Below are 22,883 nucleotides of genomic sequence, written 5' to 3'. Positions count from 1 at the left end.
CAAGAGCAAAATGTTAATAATCTTCAAAAACATTCCCTGAGGTAGGGACTGTTACTCCATTTTACAAATGCGAAACCAAGGCAGAGAGAGACTAATTAACTTTTCCTAGGTCGCACAATGGGGCGATGGAGTAGGATTCGAACACACATCCTGTTAGCCACACGTTAGAGCATGGAAAAGCGTTGATTGTCTTGCTAGGAAGTCTGGTTTAATTCTATGGGAAACGACAGACTGGCACTTTCAGAGGTAACTGTGGAGGTTGACTGAAGAAGAAAAGATTGAAAAGTGAGAGGTAAAAAAGCAAAGAGATCACAAACTAGAAAGAGGAAAAGTGACTCTTTGGGACAGGAATCAGGAATTTGTTACCAATGAGAGGTGGGATGTGAGGAAAGAGGGGAGGCAAGGACCCTTTCCAGAGCGTAAGCCTGGATGAGGCTGGGATGTGCAGTCGAGAGGCCATTAGACAAGGAATGCACAGAGCATGTGTGCTGAGGGTTAGGAACAATGGATTCGATTGCGGGTGCTGAGGAACCGCGACATCTGCAGGTGGAGGCATCCAGCAGGCTGCTGAGAATGATGGACTGGGGACTGAGAGGGAAGTCTGGGTGTGAGAAGCAGCATGGACAGACATACATGGAAGGGCACTGCTGGAAGTCGGGGAGGGTGTGGGACTGTTTAGGGGAGAGACTGTGGTGAGTGGAGGTTAGAACCCGTGCCATTCCACATTTAAGGAGCCTGAGAAGGACCATTCAGCGAGGAAGGAGGAAGTGAATTAGAAGCTGAAGGAGAATGAAAGGAGTAAGAGAACAGAAAATAGGTTCTCCCTTCATGTCACTTCCAAGGAGCAAGAGGATGGATTTTGGTTGCAGAGGATGCTCTCCTTGCCCACAAAGTGGCTCAACCAACCCTTACGCTGACAACACCCAGTCACTGATGTGCACATGCATCACCTGGGAGCCTCCGGTTCTATGGCCTCCCTTTCTAACAAGCCCCCAGGTGATGCCTCTACTGCAAGTCCTCAGGCTGCATGTGAGGAGGGAGAAGCGAGAGCGCACAGTGCTACTCAGAGCATGCCCCACAGAGTCCTATGTATCTGAGAACTGTTTTTAGCAGTGCCACAGAGACAGATGCAGAAATTGAGATTAAGTGTCAAGAAACTACTCTTAAGTTACTCTTTGTCACTCTCAGAGTAATTTTATGTCTGTTTAATCTAATAAAAAATTAGAGTTTTGTGTTTTGTATGTCTTTAAAATTTCCTTATTACTAGTATTTTATATTGCATTTTACAGTGTATTCATTCATGATGAAGTAGAAATTTTTTAAAAAGACACAAAAAGCATTTCTCCATAGATGGTTAGGGAAGCTTGACTCTTGATGATGGCTTGTCAGGGACACTGAGGCCCTTCTCATACTGAGAGGGTTCCTTTATTTCCTATCTCACCTTCCTCAGGGCAGGAACTGTATCTAATTCCTCCGTCTAGTCCCTCTTTCCCGGTGCCTTAATCAAAGCTTTGGTAACAAAAATAGATTCAGGGCTTCCAGATACTAGTAGTACATCAGGGCTATCACTATGGATGTCACTATATCCCCTGCAGGTGAAGAGACTGGCTGAATAGGGCTTTTAGGTAATATCTCAGAGTCAGTTTGTAATTCTGTACAGAATGCAGAAAAGACACATTTCAGATTTATTGGACCCTATCTAAACAGAAAAGGATTTTGCTTTATTTCTCTCCTGTCTCCCTCCCCCACAAGCAGCACCTCCAATCTAACAGCACTGTCCTGGAAATATGACACTTACCTGCCATATCACTTGTGATGAGATCTAACTTTTGTGTCATTTCCTTCTCATTATCATAGCTGATGGTAAACTCAGCTGACTGATGTCTGGCAAAGGGATATTTAATCTGCTTCCAACAGTCTGGAATAAAGGTAACATGAAACAAATGAAGATGTCAGAAATGTAATGCGCATCCCCCAGAACATGTTCCTTGATGAGTCAGAGGTCAAGCTGCCTCCTGACAGCTGACAGTGATAAATGTCCTCCTCAGGTGTGTGTGCTAAGAACAGCATGTCAAGGTCGTTAACCACAACAGCAAACACTACTCTAATCATGCTTTCCGCTGTGCCTTTAAAAGGTATTTTGCCCTCATCAGATCCCAGCTTCTCCCTTTGTGAGATCATCTGGCTATGGTCTCCCACAATCTGCACTGGCATGGCATCTGTGACACAGAGGAGACACTGCAGCTGGTGTGTCTTAGACCCTGGGGAGGTGGAGCCGCAAATGGTCCCTGAGCATTCTCAGGGGTCCTGCCCCACTGCCTTCTCTCTCTGGACCATGGCTAACTCATTGTTTGGGTGTCTGTGTCTGAGAAAGTGAGGAAAAGACCAGGCAGGGCTGGTGTGCGGGATTATCTGAAACCTGCACACCGGCCCTGCCTGGTCTTTTTCTCACTTTCTCAGGGTGGAAAGTACAGCACAGGCCTGCAGATGCTAACAACACGGGCCGACTTCAGTTCACTGATAAGGCTTTTGTCATACCTCCTTGGTGGCAGACAGTGTCGTGGCCTAAACTCCAGTGGCCAAGAAAAAAGGATGTTGACAAGTGATAGGGGATGACATTGAACAAAAGTAAAGTGGCCATTAAAATAAAGAGACAGGGCACAATACATTCCTTCCCTATAGATATGCTACTTTAAAGGCTACAGGGCTTATGTCTTTTAACCAAATAAATGCAGGCCACTGGCCTCCTTATGCTTTCAATCAGCAGATCCTGTCCCTTCCTCAAAGACAGATAAAATTGTAGATAGAGTTTTAAACCAACCTGTTTTCTGAGCCTCTGCTGATCCATATGGACTTCCTTTCTTCTTCTTCCTATCAAGACAGAAAGTCCTACTGAATATTTATAAGCCACCGTATCTGCCTCTTTCTCACTATGTAACATGAGGATCATAATAGTACTTACCTCACAGGGTTGATGTGAGAATTAAATGAGATGGCAGCTGCCATGTGCTTTAGAAAATCATACAAATATGTAGAATTATCTATAAATTTATCTCATTTATAAGAAAGGTCACAAGATTTCACAAGAATATATACTAATCTTATTTTGCATATTAGAAATCGATGCCTTTAGTTTATGACTAGCTCATGCAGTCATCCTGAAGCAATTCCTCATGACCACATGGTCTCACTTCATCTCTACTATACTCCAGTCCAAAACTGTGGGTGTCTTTAAAAGCATTTCATACAAGCACATTACACTGAGGCATGCTTTAGCTTATGAGTATCTACCTGAACCAGAGACTTTTGTACCTTCTCTCATGATGGCAGAAACTATTCTTCATTCTATTTTTACTAATATACACATTATAGATTCTGAAGTTGCTTAAAATATAAAAAGAGAAAACTTCAGAATACTTTCCATTTTTTTTTAGATCCAATAGCTAACATTTGTTAAAATATACATGGATTTTAGGGTTCTGGAAGAGATTCAGAACTCATCTGGGTAAACTGTATTTTATACATAAGGAAATTGAGGCTTGGGGAGGCTGAGTTATTGGGCAGCTTGGTGATACCCCAAGCAGCCTATTTAATATTCCTTTTACTCTTCAGGGAGGAAAAGCACAGATACTTCTAAAGCAATATGTCAATTTCAGGATACTTCAACAATACTCAAAGGTTAGGTCTTTACCAAAGGTCTCTAAATGACAAGAACTGCTTATGAAGTAATACATGGTGGGATGCGGTGGCTCATGCCTGTAATCCCAGTGCTTTGGGAGGCTGAGGTGGGGAGGATCAAATGAGGCCAGAAGTTTGAGACCAGCCTGGGTGACAAAGCAAGATCCCATCTCTAGAAAACATAAAAAATTAGCTGGGCATGGTGGCACATGCCAGTAATCCTAGCTACTCAGGAGGTTGAGGCAGGGGAATTGCTTGAGCCCAGGAGTTTGAGTGATCTCACCACTGCACTCCAGCCTGGGAGACAGGGAGACCCTGTCTATAAAAAAAGATTAATAAAGTAACATTTGATTATTTCTTTTATCTAACTTGTTTTTAAAATATAAGTTAACATTTTATTTTGAAAGAAGTCATGCTGCTTTTGTACGTATGCATTTCTGAAGAATAAACATTTTGGTTTTTTGTTTGCATAATTAGAGAAGAAATTTAAACATGTAAAGTCACCATACTTTCTAAAGGCTGCAAAGATCCCCATTCCAGCAAACACCAGGACAACAAGGAGTACCAATGGAATAGCCACCGTTGTAATGTTTACTCCTAAAGAAGAGGGAAAGCCATCACGTTACAACATAAATGACCGACAACCACATTTCATGATCTAAAACTGAACATGGAATTGAAAAGTCTTTAAGTATTTAATGCAGGGGGAAAATGAACACATGCTAGGCATTTACCGATATTGGAAAGCAAAAACAAAGGATTCAAAATCTTAGCTAAAGTTTGGGAAAATAAAATTTCTCCCCCAGTCCCCTAGAGACAGTTTTCAATGTTCCTCAGGGACTAACAGGTACTCTGGGCTTGTTGCTTGGCCCATATTAAACTCCAAAAATCTGAAATGAGGGGGGAGTTTAACCACCCCCCTCCACCCCTCAGGTGAGAACTATTTAAGACAGGTAAATGATTTCAGCACAGTCTGGAGCTCCTACTTTGGCTCAAGTAACCCATTTCCCCAGATGGCAGGCGGGTTTGGACCTGGATCATAACAGTAGCCTGGAAAACTGGGATGCTCGTTACAGAGCTCTGGGGCTGCGGACTAACAGGAAGTACAGCCTGATGACCTCAAACAGCATTTCCAGTATGTTGCATGAAACACCTCGTCATGTTTTCCTACAGCTCTTTCTGCTCTAAAAAAAAGAACACTTTGACAGCCACCAAGGCAGGCCCCAAGTTTATAGAAAATACACAAAGTAAAGGAAAAATATTTGCTCTTCATCTTTCTCTTCTGTGATCTCTGGGAAGAAGATAAAGGGATGCTTAGGAATGGAAAAATGCAATTCATGAAGAAGGGGAAAAGGGACTGAGATGAAAATAAAATTTGTGTATAAGTAACAGCAATGTTATTTTTTTTTAGAGATGGCATCTCGCTGTCACCCAGGCTGGAGTGCAGTGGTGTGATCTCGGCTTGGGCAACCTTCGCCTTCTGGGTTCAAGCAATTCTCCTGCCTCAGCCTCCCAAGCAGCTGGGACTACAGGCGCATGCTGCCAAGCCCAGCTAATTTTTTGTATTTTATTAGAGACGGGGTTTCACTGTGTTGCCCAGGCTGGTCTCAAACTCCTGAGCTCAGGCAATCCGCCCGCCTCAGCCTCCCAAAGTGCGAGGATTACAGGCGTGAGCCACTGCACCCAGCAGCGGTGTTATTTTTAAGAGTGAAAATTTGGGGAAAATCAAACAACTTCAGCATCCAACAGCAGGGAAATGGTCAATAATGGTTTATCCATGTGAAATATACTATAAAGACGTTAATAACTGGGGTTTTCAACCTTCCAATAACATTGGAAAATGCTCATGATACAATGTTAAATGAAAAATATATGCTGCAGAACAGAATAATATGCTACCATTTTTGTCTTAAAGTTAGAAATATAAATATAGTTGACTAGAAACAGTGAGATTTGGTGATTATCTATGGATACTGATTTATACTGTTTTGTTTTCTTATTTGTGTTTTTCTAATCTTTCCAAATCTTGTAAAATTGATATGCAAATTATTTTATATTCTGAAAAAATGTACTTTTAATGTTCATTATTTGAACAGATTATACACTTACATGTTCAAAATGCAAAAAGTACACAAAAGTATGGAATGGAATGTGTCCCTCCTACCTCTGTTCCTCCTTCACAGAAAGCTGCATTATGTTTCTTGACATTTTTCCAGAGACAATGGAATGGATATTTATTCTTTATTTCTCCTTTTTGCAGAAAGGGTGGCGTGCTACTTAGATAGTTCTGTATTTTGCTTATTTTTTTTTTAAGTTGCCTCTATATCTCAGTGAGCTTTTTATATTACCAATTCTTTCTTTTGTGGCTGCAGAGTGTTCCACTGCATGAATGTGCTAACATTTTATTTTTCCACAAAATACGTACCTAGTGTTTGAAGGGCACATAAGTTCATTCCTAATCTTTTTCTATTTATAATACTGCAACAAAAAGCTGTAAACATACATCATGTTACAATATGCGCCAATACCACTGGATCATCTACCTCCAGCATTTATATGACAGAGAAAAATAAATTTTGTTGAAGTTACTGATATTGAGCGGGGTACTAGTTATGCTTCTTATGAAACCACAAAACAATCACTGCTCTACCTGGGGATGTTTCTTCTGAGGGGACGGGCCTTGTGATTGTCTCATCTTCTTTCTTAGTTGAAACACTGGTGCTTTGACTTGTCTTGCGCCACACCAATGAATCATTACCTGAGAGAGGAGGGATGTTGGGAAAACCACATTAGTAACAATGATAGGCAAACAAAAAAATATGATCAAACTTGAGTAACTCACTGGCTTGCCCTGAGCCCTACCTTGTGTTATCTGGCAACCAATGAGCTCCACCTTCAAGGCTATCCTCTGGTGCCATGTCTGGGGGACAACCCGCACATATCTGGCCACGATAGGAGGGATGAAATTGTTCTGCACTGGGTCCCGAAAGTTAGAGTTACCCTGAAACACCTATAGAAGGAAGTTATTTTTACCTTAAGATTCTATTAGCTAGTTTTTAGATGTTTATCATCCCACTTATACCTGGTTATATGAAACCAAGGCAAGGATTCTATGTCTGTTGCATTTTTCTAGACACTGACCATATTAAAGATACGAGGCTTTGCAAACAAGGGCCAATTTATCTAACTAAGGTCATGCTGCTCATCTGTTTACTGATTTAAATTTCACTTTGGATAAAGAAGCTAAAATTGCCTTGTTGTATTATTTGACCTTAATATTTCTACATTTAGCTGGTGCTACAGACAAGCAACCTCAAGAGCGCAAGGCTTCAGCTCTCTCACTTTTGCTGTTTCCTTCCAAATTCTCATTGCCACTAACAGGATCCCAAGACAAATGTCCAACTCAAACATCCACCATGCTTATACTGAAGCAACCGTTTCACATTGCCAATGATCATTTCCCAAGAAAATCACAAGTATTTCATTCCTGAAGTGGAAAATAATTAAATCACAAAGATCTCTCAAGATTTTTATGGACACATTTCTTATTCTTGCATGCCAGGAAAACACCTTTTTTTTTTTTTTTGAGATAGAGTCTCGCTCTTGTCGCCCAGGCTGGAGTGCAATATCGGCTCACTGCAACCTCCGCCTCCCAGGTTCAAATGATTCTCCTACCTCAGCCTCCCAAGTAGCTGGGATTACAGGCGCCAGCCACCAGGTCTGGCTAATTTTTGTATTTTTAGTAGAGACAGGGTTTCACCATATTGGCCAGGCTGGTCTCGAACTCCTGACCTCGGATGATCCCCTTGCCTTGACCTCCCAAAGTGCTGAGATTATAAGCGTGAGCCAGCGCGACCAGCCCATCATCATTTTAAAAATTTTATTTTATTTTAGAGACAGGATCTTACTCTGTTGCCCAGGCTGTAGTGCAATAGCACAATCGTTATTCACTGTAATCTTGAACTCCTGGGCTCAAGTGTTCTTCCTGCCTCAGCCTTCCAAGTATCTAGGACTACAAGTGTGCACCACCCCATTTAGGTAATTAAAAAAAAATTTTTTTGTAGTGGTGGGATCTTGCTATGTTGCCCAGGATGGTCTCAAATGATCCTCCTGCCTTGGTCTCCCAAAGCTTGGGGATTACAGGCATGAACCACCATGCCTGGTCTCACTGTCTTTTATTAATGAGATATTCAATGTAAACACACTGACGAAAATATATAGAGGCCTGTTCTCCTACTGAGTTCTCTTGCCTCCAGGGTTACCTCTTACCTTTTCTTCGTTATTCACAATTCCTTTATAGGTCTTCCACTTAGAATTATTGTTTTTGAAGTTCATCACAAAACTCTTAACATAAAAGTTGAAATTCGACTGTGTAGATCCTGTGGTCCTAATTCCTTGTAAGAAAATAATATTTACAGGCTATTTTAAAAAGTTTGTTAAATATAACATGTATTATGATTTCAAGTTTCATTTTTTTTCTCCCTCATTTGAAACCTCAAATCATCTCACAGGCCAACTTATATTAGTTGCATTTAAAAATCTGTTCACAGATTAATGTTTTCACACTGACAATATACCATATAAAGGTTTCACCATTGACAAAAAAAATCTCTCTAATCCATATATCCATATTTACAACTTGCATACAGATTCTTTTCACAGAAAGAATGTAAAGATTTGTTACATTTTCAAATATTTCAAGAACTTGGAGGTAGGCAGAGAGGCACCTATGTAAACAATAAGCATATTTTCAACTGCAAGTCATTTACAGTCAGGAAACTACCCCTGCACTTTGCACTTGTGTTATTTTCTGCACCTGTTATTTTCTTTTTCTCCCCCAAATCGATCTCCAGCCACTCTCGTGGTTTGTGGTTGCTGCTACTGTCACCCGAAGCCCACGATGGGCCTTGGTCCTGGAGTCGGGCTTGGCCAGGAGACCAGTGAACCTGGTCTCCACTCTCGTTGACCGACTGCCATGAGGAAGAAGCTCTGATTTGCCCGTCAGGATCTAAACTCAAGGATCTGCTGCAACCTGGAAAAAAGAGTACAGTAAGATATTTGAGATACAGACATAAAATAACAGCAAAAAAAAAAAAAAAAGTAGTACCCCATCTCACCTAGAAATATTCAACTGGTTGACTTTTATTCTGCCATGGAATCTAGTGTTTAATTACCAGCTTTTAAATGGTCCAGACTTGCATTTCACTCATTTGTACTACCACGTCTTGAAGCTGTTACTGCTTTTCTTTTTAATAGACCTCCAAGTCACATCCTTTTTAAGTGAGACCTTTTCGTCCCCACTGTAGATTTCATTTTCTAACCTTCTAAATTCATCCTGATTTCAACAAAGTGCAACCTGTATTAAAGGTTTAAAATGCTGTGTTCTTTCTCACTTTAAAATATTTAGAATAAGAGGGGAACCCCATTTTTTCCACGTACTTGAAAAGCAGATGTGTCTAAGTCCTCTGAAGATCAGTATGTTGTACCCAATATCCATCCAAAGGACCTTAACTATACCATGCCCAATATGCCAATGTGAAGTCAGCAAATAAAGGCAAAGAAGAAATATTCGTAGTGTCTTCCTTGAAATGGTTTATGCTGAGAGAGAATATTTATGTAGAATACATTCCATGATGGAGAAGCTAAAAAGCCTTTATTCTGTATACTCATTTTCAGTAACTTTATTCAAAATAGTAACAAACCAAATTGCAATATTTGAAAGCTTTTTCTCTTAAAATCTAAGATAAAGGAATTTATCTTAAAATAAATACTTCACTTTTTACTATTTTTGGCAAAAGTCTGAGAGAGAGTTTAGATTACAAAGAAACATATTTTCTGCTTAATGTTAATTAGGCTTATTGTCCTATGGATGGTTAAGTCAAGAAGATTTGGTGTGGGTGGCTGAAGGAAGAGGATTGCTTAAGCCCAGGAGTTTGAGACTTTCAAAATATCAAATTCTTTTTTTTTTTTTGAGACGGAGTCTCGCTTTGTCACCCAGGCTGGAGTGCAGTGGTGCGATCTCGGCTCACTGCAAGCTCCGTCTCCTGGTGCCATTCTCCTGCCTCAGTCTCCTAAGTAGCTGGGACTACAGACGCCCGCCACCAAGCCCACTCATTTTTTGAATTTTTAGCAGAGATGGGGTTTCACCGTGTTAGCCAGGATGGTCTCAATCTCCTGATCTCGTGATCCACCTGCCTCAGCCTCCCAAAGTGCTGGGATTACAGGTGTGAGCCACCGAAAATATCAAATTCTTAAGGAAAACATGATCCTTACCATTGGAGGTAAACAGAAATCGCTTGTCTGACAGGGAACCACTGAAACAATAAAGACAAACATGAGAAGGTGAGTTGCTTACCTAGATCTTAGTGACTAATATAGCTACATCCCAGAGCTTTCCCACCTGTGCTTCCTCACATGATCCTCACAGCACCCCTGCAAACCTACTGGTATTATCTTCATCATCAGTATTTTATAGAACAGGAAACTCAGACCCACAGAAGGTAAGCAACTTTCCTAAATTCATACAGGTGACAAGGGGCTAGGACTCTGAGATGCTGCTTTTGAATCAGAATCCTGTGCTATTTCCACCATGCTGAATTTATTGGAAAGGAATGTGTAGATATACAGTCTCAGGAATAACCTTACATCTCAATCAATTAATGCAAGATGATGAAGACAGAAAGGATTACTGCCCTGAAATCTCCCTTTGTTTCAGCAGTCACCTTAAAGTGTCCCACTCATTTCCATCTGCCTTCCCCACAGATCTCTCGACTCTCATTGAGCATCTTGTTTCAGCAGTGTTACTCTGGGACAGTCTCCGCCCTGTCTCTCTCTCCACAGCCATACTCCTACCTACTGTAGCAACCAGCACCAAGCCTTGAACCAGCTCCTGCTCCTGGATGACAAGGAACAGCTGGAGAAAACACACAGCATGTCAGTGAGCTGGCCTCACTGCTGCCTCTATCACTATCACACGAGAAATGATCGCATCAGCCTCATTCTGCAGTTGTCTCCTTCAGTGCAGAAGAGATTCCTAAGGCCACAGGAATGTCCTTATCTACCTTTGAAGACCAGATCAACCTTTAAAATAATCCCTCACAGACTCCGTCTCAAAAAAAAAAAAAAAATCCTTCACAAAGTCAGTGGTATGAAAAATACATAGAACGAATGGAAAATCTGGGGGCCTCAACATTAGCTTTACGTGCACGGTATTAGATACTAGAGGTAAACACCAAAAGGCAGATGCCCCGGTTGTGCCCAACTTTTTACAACTATTTGACAATCTCGGTGCTGCTTATTATTTTAAATGTTTAATTCTGAATTAGAGATGGGAATAATGGACACTGAGAGTACTCAAACATGAAATCCACAAAGAACCCAAAAGTACTCTGGCCAAGAGTATAAGTACCTTCCCATCAAAAGCTCTTTTTAGAAGTAATGGGTAGTGAAACTCTCTAGAATAGATTTTCTCTTTCACATTGTCTATGCTTGGCAGACTCCATAAACCCTGGTATTCTACATATAGGTTCTTCTATAATCTCTGCATTGAACATAATGCAGGCACCAATCATTATTTACATGAAAAAACTCAGACCCACACGGGTCCTGGGACTTGCCTAAGTTCACAGTTAGCAAAAAAGCTTGGATGAGAACTCAACTCTCCTGACACACAAAGAAAGGCGCTATTCATATTAAAATTGTATTAAGATTTATGTAGAACCTCTCTTTTGTCTCTTTTTCCATTTTCTCTAATGTTCCTATGCTGTTAAATTTGAAATGTGGCTCAAATAAGCCTAAATAATGCTGCGACAACCCTAAGAAACTAAGCTCACTCCCATTGCCATGAAATATTCGTTTTGTTGTTGACCAAAAAGTATGGAAAGGATAACTTTAGAGTTAATCCTGAGAAGAAACCAGGAGAAGCTCTGCTTCTAACAGTTCTCTGTCTGGCTTTCCTCCGTTATCAACTGGAAAATGTTTTTCCATTTAATTCCATTGAACGAATTACATACAGACCACTTAAAGAATTCTATAGGTTAATAGGCCTATTCTTTTAAAAATAAAAACACCCTAGGGAGGTTAGGGTTCTGAAGCATTCACACATTAGAGTGAATGAATTCAATCAGATTACAGGAGTAAGGAGCCTTCCCAGAGGGCTACAGAAGCAATCAAGAATCATCTGATGGAAACAGAAAGAAGGTTTTCGCTTCTGATGGTTAGCACCATCGTTCTCTGTATGAGGTCAGTCCCTCTTCCTGATACCATTCTGGTCTCTTCAAATCAAGGAAATGACCTGACCGGAGATGAATCCCAGAAGAGCCCTGGATATTTACTTTAGGGACTCCTTCCTCAGCTGCAATGCTTCCTTCTCTGGTTTTTCCTGAATGCCAAACAATCATGTGTGGGAACATAAGTTCAATGACCGCATGTACAGTGTTTCCCCAAGAGCAAAACAACACAGATAAAAACAACTGCTCCCTGAAGATTTCAAATCTAAATGAGTGGAAGAGGCTGTGTGAACATACAGTTAACTATTTGCTCAGTGCAAAAAGTCAGTGCAAAATCACAGACCTCGAAATAAGAAGAGATCTTGATATGATGCTGAACTTTCTATACTCCTCCCAAAATAAAAATCAGACAATTAGTACAAATAACTATAAGGAATATGAAGGAAAACCTTTTCTAATTCATTAATGGTTTAGATTTCTGTACTCTGCTTTTTGCATGGAAGTTTAACTTCAAATTATATATATAAAATTATATAATTATATATTATAAAATAATATATACTTTTCAAATTATATAAAATATATTATATATGTATGTATTAAGTCCAGTCGACGTAGCAGAAGTTAACTGAGAACATAAAGTCTAATTTATTCAATAGTTTTAATAATGCTTGTTCAAAAGTAGGATAAAATCCAAGTTAAACTTTTTGTTATCCTGTTTTCCTACAAAAAGAGCATTCAGATGTATACAAATACAGACAAATGATTCCAAAAAACAGATTGAAAGCCAAAGGGTAGTTCTTCGTTCCTGCTTGGAGGTGGTAGCACCTAACAAATTCAGGCTAGAGCCTGTTATCTTCCTGAAGTAGCACCCTTGTATCAACAGAAGAAACTATCAAAAAACATAAAAAAGAATACATTCTCAAAAGTCAAGGTCAAGTTGGTATTTAAAGATTTACTGTTCATAAGTGATCACTTTTACTATAAATCAGGAAATTTTAATGTTCTGAAACGTATGTGGCAAATATTTGTGAAAAATGTTACATATATGTGAGTATATATGTATCATTTTATTCATTTGAGTCAAGATTTTAGTTTCTAATAGCATACTGTTACTAAACTTTTGCATCTTAAACCTTGGCACAAATTTAGAGACTTGTCTTTGAATGTTCAGGTAATATGAAAAGAACACTTTGTGTCCTCTCATAGCTAAAAATCTATCCAAAAGGGGAAAGTAAATGGGAGGGTCATGGTAGGCAGAGAACACAAATATCGTGAGGTAAGCCTGCATGTCCAAGTGCCCGGCACGCACCGCTGTCCTTGGTGGATGGAAGTCTTTTGTGGATTACGTACAGTACGACTTGCATTGCCTGTGAAAGAGTTATGTTGGAACATCTTCTGTAGTTACCCCCACCCTGACCCTGAACTCAGAATTGCCAGTGAGAGGCTCTGCCTTTTCTCCACAGACACCCACTAGCCAGCCTCCTGGCCGCGAGCATGCTGGCCACGAGCATGGTGTGCCAATGGCACCATGCTCTCTAACCACCACCCCTCTCTAACATTGCTCCTCAGTCTTGACCCTACCCCTATAATCCCTCTAAGCATTGTTCCTGCCTTCCATCAAACACAAGACTCACCTTCTTCGTGAAGATGACCTAACCACCTCTCCCCTAACTTCAGTTACTGCTTCCAAATGCCACTGCCTATGAGCATGAGCCAACAACCCCAATCATGAAATGGGTGTTAGGCCCAAAGTTTATATGTGAGTTCATAAGTTGGTTCTGCAGAACTTAAGACACATTTTCCAACAAAAGCAATGTCACAACTTGTGGTCAGGATATCTATTTGATCTATGACATTGCTAACTATAATACACTTAAATAAAAAGTAGGAGGGGGAAGGAAAACACTACTATACAATTATCAAAATAACATCAGAGTCACCATATCTATGCTGACTAGCTTGAGAACCTATCCAAGATAAGATGGCCCACCATCCATTGTGAAAATGGAACAGTAAAGTATGACCATGTTCCTTCTGATGCAAGAGGGGGCTAGGGCAAACTAGCAGGGGCAGGGGGAGAACATCATACAGATTAATGAGTGACAGAACATATAGGTCCTGACATTTTTTCCCCGACTTACGGATCCCAAAACGCCTAAAACCTCTGTCTTGTGCCTTATTCTTGGAACCCAGGCCATGTGAAAACCTGTCCAAGAAACAGAGTTGCAGAAGGCAGAAGGAGAGAATGAGAGAGAGAAATACAGTGGTTCAAGGAGCACTTTTCCCTCACTAGGTTTCCACTCCGGGAGTGTCTCCCACTTGGCCATTCTGAGCTGCCTGTTTATATGTGTGGACGTCTGGACCACAAGGCAGGCTGACATTGAGTTTTACACAGCTCTAGTTGTACATTTTCTAGTGGCTGAGGAAATCTGAAAATATGAAAAGCTGAAGTTGAACCATTTAAAGCACTTAACACATTTTTTTTTTCTCATGAAGCTAAAAGAGCACAGGATAAAAACAAATGAAGAATATAACGTTAACAAAGGCCATCTTTTTAAACAGTGTTAATAAAGGCCACCTTTTTTCACTTCCCAAACTCATCACTGAACGACTGTCTCTAGGAGTCTTTCAGGGAGCTCAGTGGTTCTGTAAGGGTTTCAGCTGATGATAATATTGGAGACAACCAGTAATTTACTGAAGTTGTAAAAACCCAAAAAGGATTAAGCCTTTATTTTCTCCCACAAAAGCACCTGAGGGTAAAAATATTCCTCTGCCCCAGGGCTTCAGAGTGCGCCATTTTAATTTACATGTCAGCATAAGCAGTGAGCTTTCTGATTGCTACATTTATCATCCACGCAGAGACCAGAAATGCTGCTCTAAGCACTCATGCATATTTTTCCAGTAGACAAACCCTTGCTATCACATCCCTGCTGTCTTTTCAAAGTTGTGAGCTGATTAATTATCCTTCAGGGTTACCTTCTACTCAGAACAAACGGTACTGAAAAAAAGTACTTACTCCCTCGAAAGCACACCATTGGCCAGAATCCCTTCATATCGACTGATCCCTTTGCGCTGAAGCACACTGATCTGGCCACCCAGTTCATCAGCAATTATTCCTGCATGGATGGCAGCTTTGCACAATAAAGAGGTCTGAAAAACAGCAACATTATTATGCAGAACTTAAAAGAACACAGTTAAAATATAGTTGGCGTTTTCTATTTTGTTTCTGTGGTAATTTATAGTAGTAGCCCCAATGAATAAAGCCTGCCAATGGCCATGCCCTGGAGTGGTCACCTCCCTCACTGACTCTGGGCCATGTGGCTTACTTTGTTCTGCTGCAGATAACAGGGCCAAGCCAACCGCTACACATGTGACTGAAGCCACCTTAGACTCTTGAGCCCCAGTTAATCTGCCATATGATGGTAGCCACAAGAGTGATTCCAGGCTAAGGGAGCTTACTAATCCAATTCAGTGTGGGTGGAGCCCAAATGATCACCCTCAAACTCATCAGCAAATAAAGTGGCTGCTACTTCAAGCCACTACGTTTTGGAGTGGCCTGTTAAGCAGAAATCGATAACAGATCCAGTTTCTTATACTTAGGCTATTAGACACACATGCCAAGTTATCATTTATGAAGCTGAACTTTCAATTCCACATATTCATTTTTAAATTAATTTAGAGATTTATCAAGGTACCAAAACGACAACGGTAATGACAGCCACAGAACATTAAATGGAACAGAAAGCTTAACGAAGTTCCTAGAGGGATGATGAGCAACTCAGGGCTGACGGCCTCCATCTCACTTCCTGAATCCCCTCAGGAGGCATCAAAAAGCCAGTGCCAGCTCAGCCCTGCGATGTTCGATGTGAGGTGTCAGCAGGCTGCTGGCTGTTCTGACAGATGCAGCAGGAGCAGCAGACTGGTTCTGCTTTATAGGTGGTTGTGGGATTGGAATTGGCTCTGTCAGGAACTGGGGCTACAGAAATGACTAGAACTTTCTATGGGGTATCCAGGCCTGTAGGTCCCCAAGCAAAGACCTCTGTGGAAGGGTGATAAGGCACTCAGATCCAGGAGTGAGGGGATAAGAAACATAATTTCCTAAATAAACCTTAGCTATGCTCCACTTCTTCATGAGTATTAATGCCAACATAGAAAGGCAGCTCATGAAATTGTGTCTCAATAACTGGACTCAAGAATTTCTGTTTTTGTTAATGACAATGCTGCTTACCTTATTTACAATGGAAAAGTTCCCTTAGACTTAAGTTACAATACTATGAGGACTAATGAGACAAATCATATTTTGCAGTTAATATATTTGCAATATAGTTGAGAACTTTGTGATAGTCAATTTAGAGAGTTCATATTTCCCAAACTAGATTAGGTTTGGCAAAGTGAGTCAGTTTTGCAATAACTGCTATCATAACAAAAGAAAGATTTCACAATAGAAAAAAAAGAGAAAACATGATAAGGCTGAAGCAGAGATGCAAATACTACCCTCCCTAATTTTGGAGGAAAAAAATAATTAAAATTAGAAGACAAAAAGATTGTACTCTTTAATAAGAATGCAGCTTGCATTGTTATCTTTCCTGAATTTTCTGTGTATTTTTTCCTGAATTTTCTTTCATTAAAAAGCTTCCTTATCATCAGTTTGGACTCCTGGGTCCAAACAAAATGGAGGAACCAACTGAAAAGTCCAGAATTTAAATTTAGCAATTTATCTTGTCATCCTGGCTTTGCCTCTAACTCCATGAGGTATATGCAAGTCATTCCACCGCTCCTGACCTGGCTTCCCATTCCTCTGGACAACGACAAGCCTAGACTCGATGCAGTCTAGTGCATGCGTCCCCAAGCCCCCAGGCTGTGGACTGGTATTGGTCAGTGGCCTGTTAGGAACCAGGCCACACAGAAGGAAGTGAGGGGTGGGCGAGCACACATTATAGCCTGAGCTCTACCTCCTGTCAGATCAGCAAATGCATTAGATTCTCACAGGGGTGCAAATCCTACTGAGCACTGCGCATGTGAGGAATCTAGGTTGTGTGTTCCTTATGAGAATCTAATTCCTGGTAATCTGAGGTGGAATACTTTCATCCTGAAACCATCCCCCACCCAGTCTGTGGAAAAATTGTCTTTCACAAAAGTGGTTCCTGTTGCCAAAAAGGTTGGGGACTGCTGGTCTAGTGTCTTTTCTGAAGGTCTGTCACTTTGTGATTCTAAAGGGTACCCAGTGCACCTTTTACAGGACACATGCAGGCCTGTCTTCCTTGCTAAACCCCGGAATGAAAACCACATTGGTTCAGTGGTCTGCTGGGCAGCTATTCCCACTGTCCTTGGGATCACTGGTCTTCATCCTAGGAACCCTGCCTATAGAGAGCTCTCAATGGACTTGGAATGTTCCAGAGCCTCCTTGGCTGTAAGAGGACAGGTTCGCAGGCCAACGAGCAACAGGATCTAACAGCATCATTGGCCAACAAATGTTCTCCTTTCTCACAGTACCCAGTATTGAAGGAATTCAATGGTGTATACCCTTTTTATAAAAATTTTATTTAATTGCAGCTATGGCTTTCCATAATAGGTTGCTGCAAAAGTAATTGTGGTTTTTTGCCATTTCTTTTAATATTAATTGTAGGCTATAGGATACATCTCCAAAAGACTAGCCATAAAGTTTCACTATCATATTATTATGATAAAATTACCAGCATTTTCCAGGATTATTTTCTTCAAAACAGTCACTCCCTCATCCGTGCAACTTAAAGAAAATTGACGCTTATTTAAGTTGCCACTTTTTTGGTATTGAATTTTTTTTTTTTTTTTTTTTTTGAGACGGAGTCTCGCTCTGTCACCCAGGCTGGAGTGCCGTGGCGCGATCTCGGCTCACTGCGCACTCTACCTCCTGGGTTCACGTCATTCTCCTGCCTTAGTCTCCCAAGTAGCTGGGACTACAGGCGTCCGCTACCATGCCCAGTTAATTTTTTGTATTTTTAGTAGAGATGGGGTTTCACTGTGTTAGCCAGGATGGTTTTGATCTCCTGACCTTGTGATCCGCCTGCCTCGGCCTCCCAAAGTGCTGGGATTACAGGCGTGAGCCACCGTGCCCGGCTGGTACTGATTTTTAAAATTCACATTTATTGAACCTGACTTTTGAAAATTCCCTTTGGAAGAGATGGCACAATTTATGCCTTTATTTTTTAGGTATTTTGAAGTCTAAGTCTCACTGAAATGTAAATATTGGAAAGCCGTATTACCTAGCCTGTGTACACGGGTACATATTACCTAGCATATGTACTTAGCCTATGTACATTCTGTTCTGTAGAGCAGACCGTCTCTACAACCAGCTGGGCAGAATTTGCTGGAAAAAGAAAAATAAATAATTTATATTTTATTAAATTACACAACCAAAAAATATTAAACTGTACTTAAAGTTTTAAAGTATTTTCTGCCCTCCATATAATATCTTGCTTTAATGGCAAATTAGAAACCTGATTTGTGAAAAAATACATATTGATCTACAATGTTCATCTGAAGGCAACTTTTACACAATAATTCTTTGTTTTATACAAGGATTCACCATAAAGTCTATTAAACAATAAGCTTCCTGGCTGGGCACAGTGGCTCAAGCCTGTAATCCCAGCACTTTGGGAGGCCAAGGCAGATGGATATGAGGTCAGGAGATCGAGATCATCCTGGGTAACACGGTGAAACCCCGTCTCTACTAAAAATACAAAAAATTAGCGGGGCATGGTGGCAGGCGCCTGTAGTCTCAGCTACTCAGGAGGCTGAGGCAGGAGAATGGCGTGAAACCAAGAGGTGGAACTTGCAGTGAGCCAAGATCACACCACTGCACTCCAGCCTGGGTGACAGAGCTAGACTCCGTCTCAAAAAACAAACAAACAAACAAACAAACAAACAAAATGACGAGCTTCCCTAATGAATTTTACTTGATACTAAGACGTTCAGCTACCCCTGACAAATGGTTTTAATTAGTAAATTATCCTAAACAAAATATACTTAAACAGAATAATGTAAATGTAACAATTCTTTAGGAAAGGGAATGCAATGGCCAGCTGAAGAGAATACCTGCATGGCTCAGGCAATTGGAGGTGGATGGTATCATCTACAATAAACATCTCTGAAGCTCACTAAGCCATAAATGATGGCCAAATAGATCAGTGTGAACTAAGGCTAAATGACTTTCAAGCAACTATCAAATCATCCCAGCATTTTCTTAACTCTTCCTTTAGGAAAAATCAACTTGTACTAAAACAGTGTTGACAATGTTTTAAAAGGAAGTGTAACAAAAAAGTAAACATTTTAGATTGCATTTAATAAAATATGAACCAAAACCAGTAAGGTAGAATAAAGCACATGCATAAAAATGTTGGTGGAATGATAGCAAAATGTTAAATTATCAAATATATGCCTCTTTCCATAATATGAATTATTTCTGTGCTGTTATAGTCCTAATTACCATATCAATGTTTTCTTCATAAAATTTGCATTCTTTATAGAGATGTTGGAAATAATGAAAAAAAAAATCACTCATATTGTCACTACCCAGAGATAATCACTTGCCATTATAATGTATTTCCTTCTGGCTTTTTCTGGGTGTGTACAAGAGGCCCAGTTTCTCCCCTTCTCCTCCTAAACTGCAGCGCACTACATGTTTACTGTCTCTATTTTACAGTACTTCTTGAACATTCTGGGGAGAGGAGAATTGCTGAAACAAATTAATTAAGTGATGTGTTCTGCTTAAAAACAGATGGTTTAGTTAGCAGGCTGGGGAGAAGGTGCCAAAAGAAAAACTGTTCTGGGGGCAGGTGAGGCAGATCTTAAGCCCATATTCCTTCCCTGGCATTGGAAACATACACCAATTTGGATGCCTAAATTTGTCAGTAGGAGACAGAACTACCTAATCTCAAAAATTCAAAAAGGCCTTTAAAGTTCCCCCCTCACACCTCCTGACAGACCACCCCTGTCTCTACTCCACAGCAGCCTTCCCACACAAAGACAGTCTATCCTTGACAAATGGTTTTAACATCTACACCTGACATTTCCAGTGACTAGGAAATCACTGTTTCTCGAGACAGCCTATCCCATTTTGCATTGTTCGATTATTCCTCATATGCAGCTGAAATTGGCATCCCTATAACTTTTATCCATTGATCCCAGTTCTGCCTTTTGGAGTAACACAGAATAAACCAATACCTTTTCTACAATAGCTCTGTAAGACAATATATTCTTCCCTGAGACAGGGTACCTACTTCTTCAACAGCTCCTCTAATTATTTATTTTACATATTCTGTTACCCTGACCTACAGGATATGCTTTGATGTTGCAAAATTCTTCTGAAAAGACTTGCTACAACTGAACACATTTCCCAAGATGAAGGCACTGTGGAGGTAGACTCCAAGATAATCCCCATTGATCCCCGCTCCCTGTATCCCATCTTGTGGGATTCCTCTGAATCCCCCTGAGTGTGGATGGGAGCTGAGATTTTCTTCTAAGTCTATAAGAATATGGCAAAAGTGAGGGGATACCACTCCCATGATAACATCATGTAAGAGTGTAATCTATCTTGCTAGGAGATGCCTTTGCTCAAAGACTCTCCCTTGTTTGCTTTGAGGATGCAAGTGGCCACGTTGGGAAGGTCTACATGGCAAGAACTGAGGATGGCCTCCAGGCAAAATCCAGGAAGAAACCGAGGCCTTCAATCCAATAATCCACAAGTAATTGAACGCTGTCAACACCACATGAGCTTAGAAGCAGATCCTTCCCCAGTTGAGCCTCCAATGAGATTGCAGCCCCAGCTGACATGTTTGCTGCACCCTTATAAGACCCTGACGCAGAGAACCCAGCTAAACCATGTCCAGTCTCCTAACCCACAGAAAATGAGATAATAAATATGTGCCACTTTAAGCCTCTAAGTTTATGGTAATATTATTATGCAGCAATAAGTATTTAATACATCCATGACACTGACATATGCAAAAAGGCACTAATCCGAGTTCTTCGAAGAGAGTAGCTTTCGAAACACAAAATTTCCTTCCAGATAAAATCATTCTAAAAGCAAATAGTGCAAAATCAGTTAGTGAGTCAAATAGGAAACCTGTTTGCCAGCATTTACGGATCATGTACTCCCATCTACCACACAGGAAATCATTTACCTGTTATGCTAAAAAATATAGCTCTGTCAGGAGGTAAGATAAACATCCACAGTAAGAAAAAACTATGCTATTTCTCTTACTATACATAATTCTTACATTTCTTGCATAGAACAGGAAAATAATAAATAAAACTTTCTTTTGCTGGGAAAAATGTCAACTTTTTATTTCTCTTAATTCCCTGTAGTCATTTAAGAATCGCCTGAGCCATTCACGTCCTTTGCTCTATTACAGGAACCAGTTGGAATGTCAAAGAAATAAACCATAACAAAAAGGATGCAAATCTATAACCTCTTACAAAAAGTGAATGGAATAACACTGTCAGATGGTAAAGTTTTGGTTTTCATTTCCTTTATAATAAGCTTAGCTGGAAATGCTAGAAATAGGAATGAATGCATGGGTAACCTTGGTTTTTATACTTATTTCATTTATTCTCAGAGAAGAGAGACTCATGCATCTATCTAGAGTTTTTTTTTTATCTCATTTGACTTTACTCAGTAATTAATTTACACAGAGTAAAGCACTTACTCCTTTTAATTCATTCTCTGCCATTACCCTCAATTACTTACATCTCTATATCCATCTACCATATTCCCAGAAATGTCTCCTGCTACGTCTCTACAACCAGCTGGGCAGAATTTGCTGGAAAAAGAAAAATAAATAATTTATATTTTATTAAATTACACAACCAAAAAATATTAAACTGTACTTAAAGTTTTAAAGTATTTTCTGCCCTCCATATAATATCTTGCTTTAACGGCAAATTAGAAACCTGATTTGTGAAAATACAGATTGATCTACAACGTTCATCTGAAGGTAACTTTTACACAATAATTCTTTGTTTTATATAAGGATTCACCATAAAGTCTATTAAACAATGAGCTTCCCTCATGCGTTTTACTTGATTCTAAGACAACCAATAAATATTTTTCAGAAACAGAAACATTTCTAAACATTATATATAGTATAATCTTGTTTCTATAAGAAATGTTCAAAATATGTAACAATATTGTTTTCTATGGATAAAAAAGACAAGAATATCCCTAGATTCTCTCTGGCAGTAAGATTGTGAGGAACTTTCACTTTCCATGTTATATATACTGTAATATTGCCATTATATTAGCACAGTCTGATAGAAATGGGAGCCACATACACAAATTTAAATATTCGAGTAGTCATATTTTTAAAAAGTAAAAAGAAACATGCAAAATTAACAATATATTCTATTTAATCCAGCATGTTCAAATTTTATCATTTCTACATGTAATAAACAGAAATAAATACCAGTGAGATATTTTCTCTTTTTTTAACTTCCAAAATCTGGGGTGCATTTTATACAACACATCTCAATTTGCACTCACCACAGTTCAAGTGTTCATTAGCTACCCGTGGCTAGTGGCTACCATATTAGATGGTCTGGTCTACATTAATTATGAAATACTTTTGCAATCAGAAAAAGAGTATATATTTTAAAATTAGGATTCCAAGGCTGGCACAGTGGCCCACGCCTGTTATCTCAGCACTTTGGGAGGCCAAAGTGGGTGGATAACCTGAGGTCAGGAGTTCAAGACCAGGCTGGCCAACATGGTGAAACCCCATCTCCACTAACAATACAGAAAAACTAGCCCGGTGTGGTGGCAGATGCTTGTAATCCCAGCTGCTTGGGAGGCTGAGGCAGAAGAATCGCTTGAACCTGGGAGGCGGAGTTTGCAATGAGACCAGATCACACCACTGTACTCTAGCCTGGGGACCAAGAGCAAAACTCCGTCTCAAAAAAAAAAAAAAAAAAAATTAGGATTCAATTTACTTAATAGTC

General features: G+C 40.0%; 1 protein-coding gene across 4 annotated transcripts in view; it reads right to left on the bottom strand.

Moving 5' to 3' along the window:
* The window catches only part of DCBLD1 (discoidin, CUB and LCCL domain containing 1), an 89,462-nt gene that overhangs the window by 23,464 nt on the left and 43,115 nt on the right, over positions 1 to 22,883 (bottom strand). The window contains exons 5-14 of one of the 4 annotated variants that reach the window (XM_033234401.1): positions 21,637 to 21,709; positions 14,926 to 15,059; positions 9,952 to 9,992; positions 8,495 to 8,710; positions 7,948 to 8,072; positions 6,541 to 6,688; positions 6,329 to 6,436; positions 4,188 to 4,275; positions 2,822 to 2,867; positions 1,799 to 1,918 (exon numbers count right to left, since the gene is read on the bottom strand). In XM_033234401.1, coding sequence (XP_033090292.1) covers positions 1,835 to 1,918; positions 2,822 to 2,867; positions 4,188 to 4,275; positions 6,329 to 6,436; positions 6,541 to 6,688; positions 7,948 to 8,072; positions 8,495 to 8,710; positions 9,952 to 9,992; positions 14,926 to 15,059; positions 21,637 to 21,709 — 1,063 coding nt within the window. In that variant the 3' untranslated portion in view covers positions 1,799 to 1,834. Of the gene's footprint in view, positions 1 to 1,798; positions 1,919 to 2,821; positions 2,890 to 4,187; positions 4,276 to 6,328; positions 6,437 to 6,540; positions 6,689 to 7,947; positions 8,073 to 8,494; positions 8,711 to 9,951; positions 9,993 to 14,925; positions 15,060 to 21,636; positions 21,710 to 22,883 lie in introns of all 4 variants that reach the window. The other 3 variants (XM_033234399.1, XM_033234397.1, XM_033234400.1) reach the window with 3 other exon arrangements.

The sequence above is a fragment of the Trachypithecus francoisi genome, unplaced genomic scaffold (assembly GCF_009764315.1).
Source record: "Trachypithecus francoisi isolate TF-2019V2 unplaced genomic scaffold, Tfra_2.0 Lachesis_group15, whole genome shotgun sequence".
NCBI lineage: Eukaryota > Metazoa > Chordata > Mammalia > Primates > Cercopithecidae > Trachypithecus > Trachypithecus francoisi.
The sequence above is the reverse complement of the archived record's forward strand: the minus strand, read 5'-3'. Positions and strand labels throughout refer to the sequence as shown.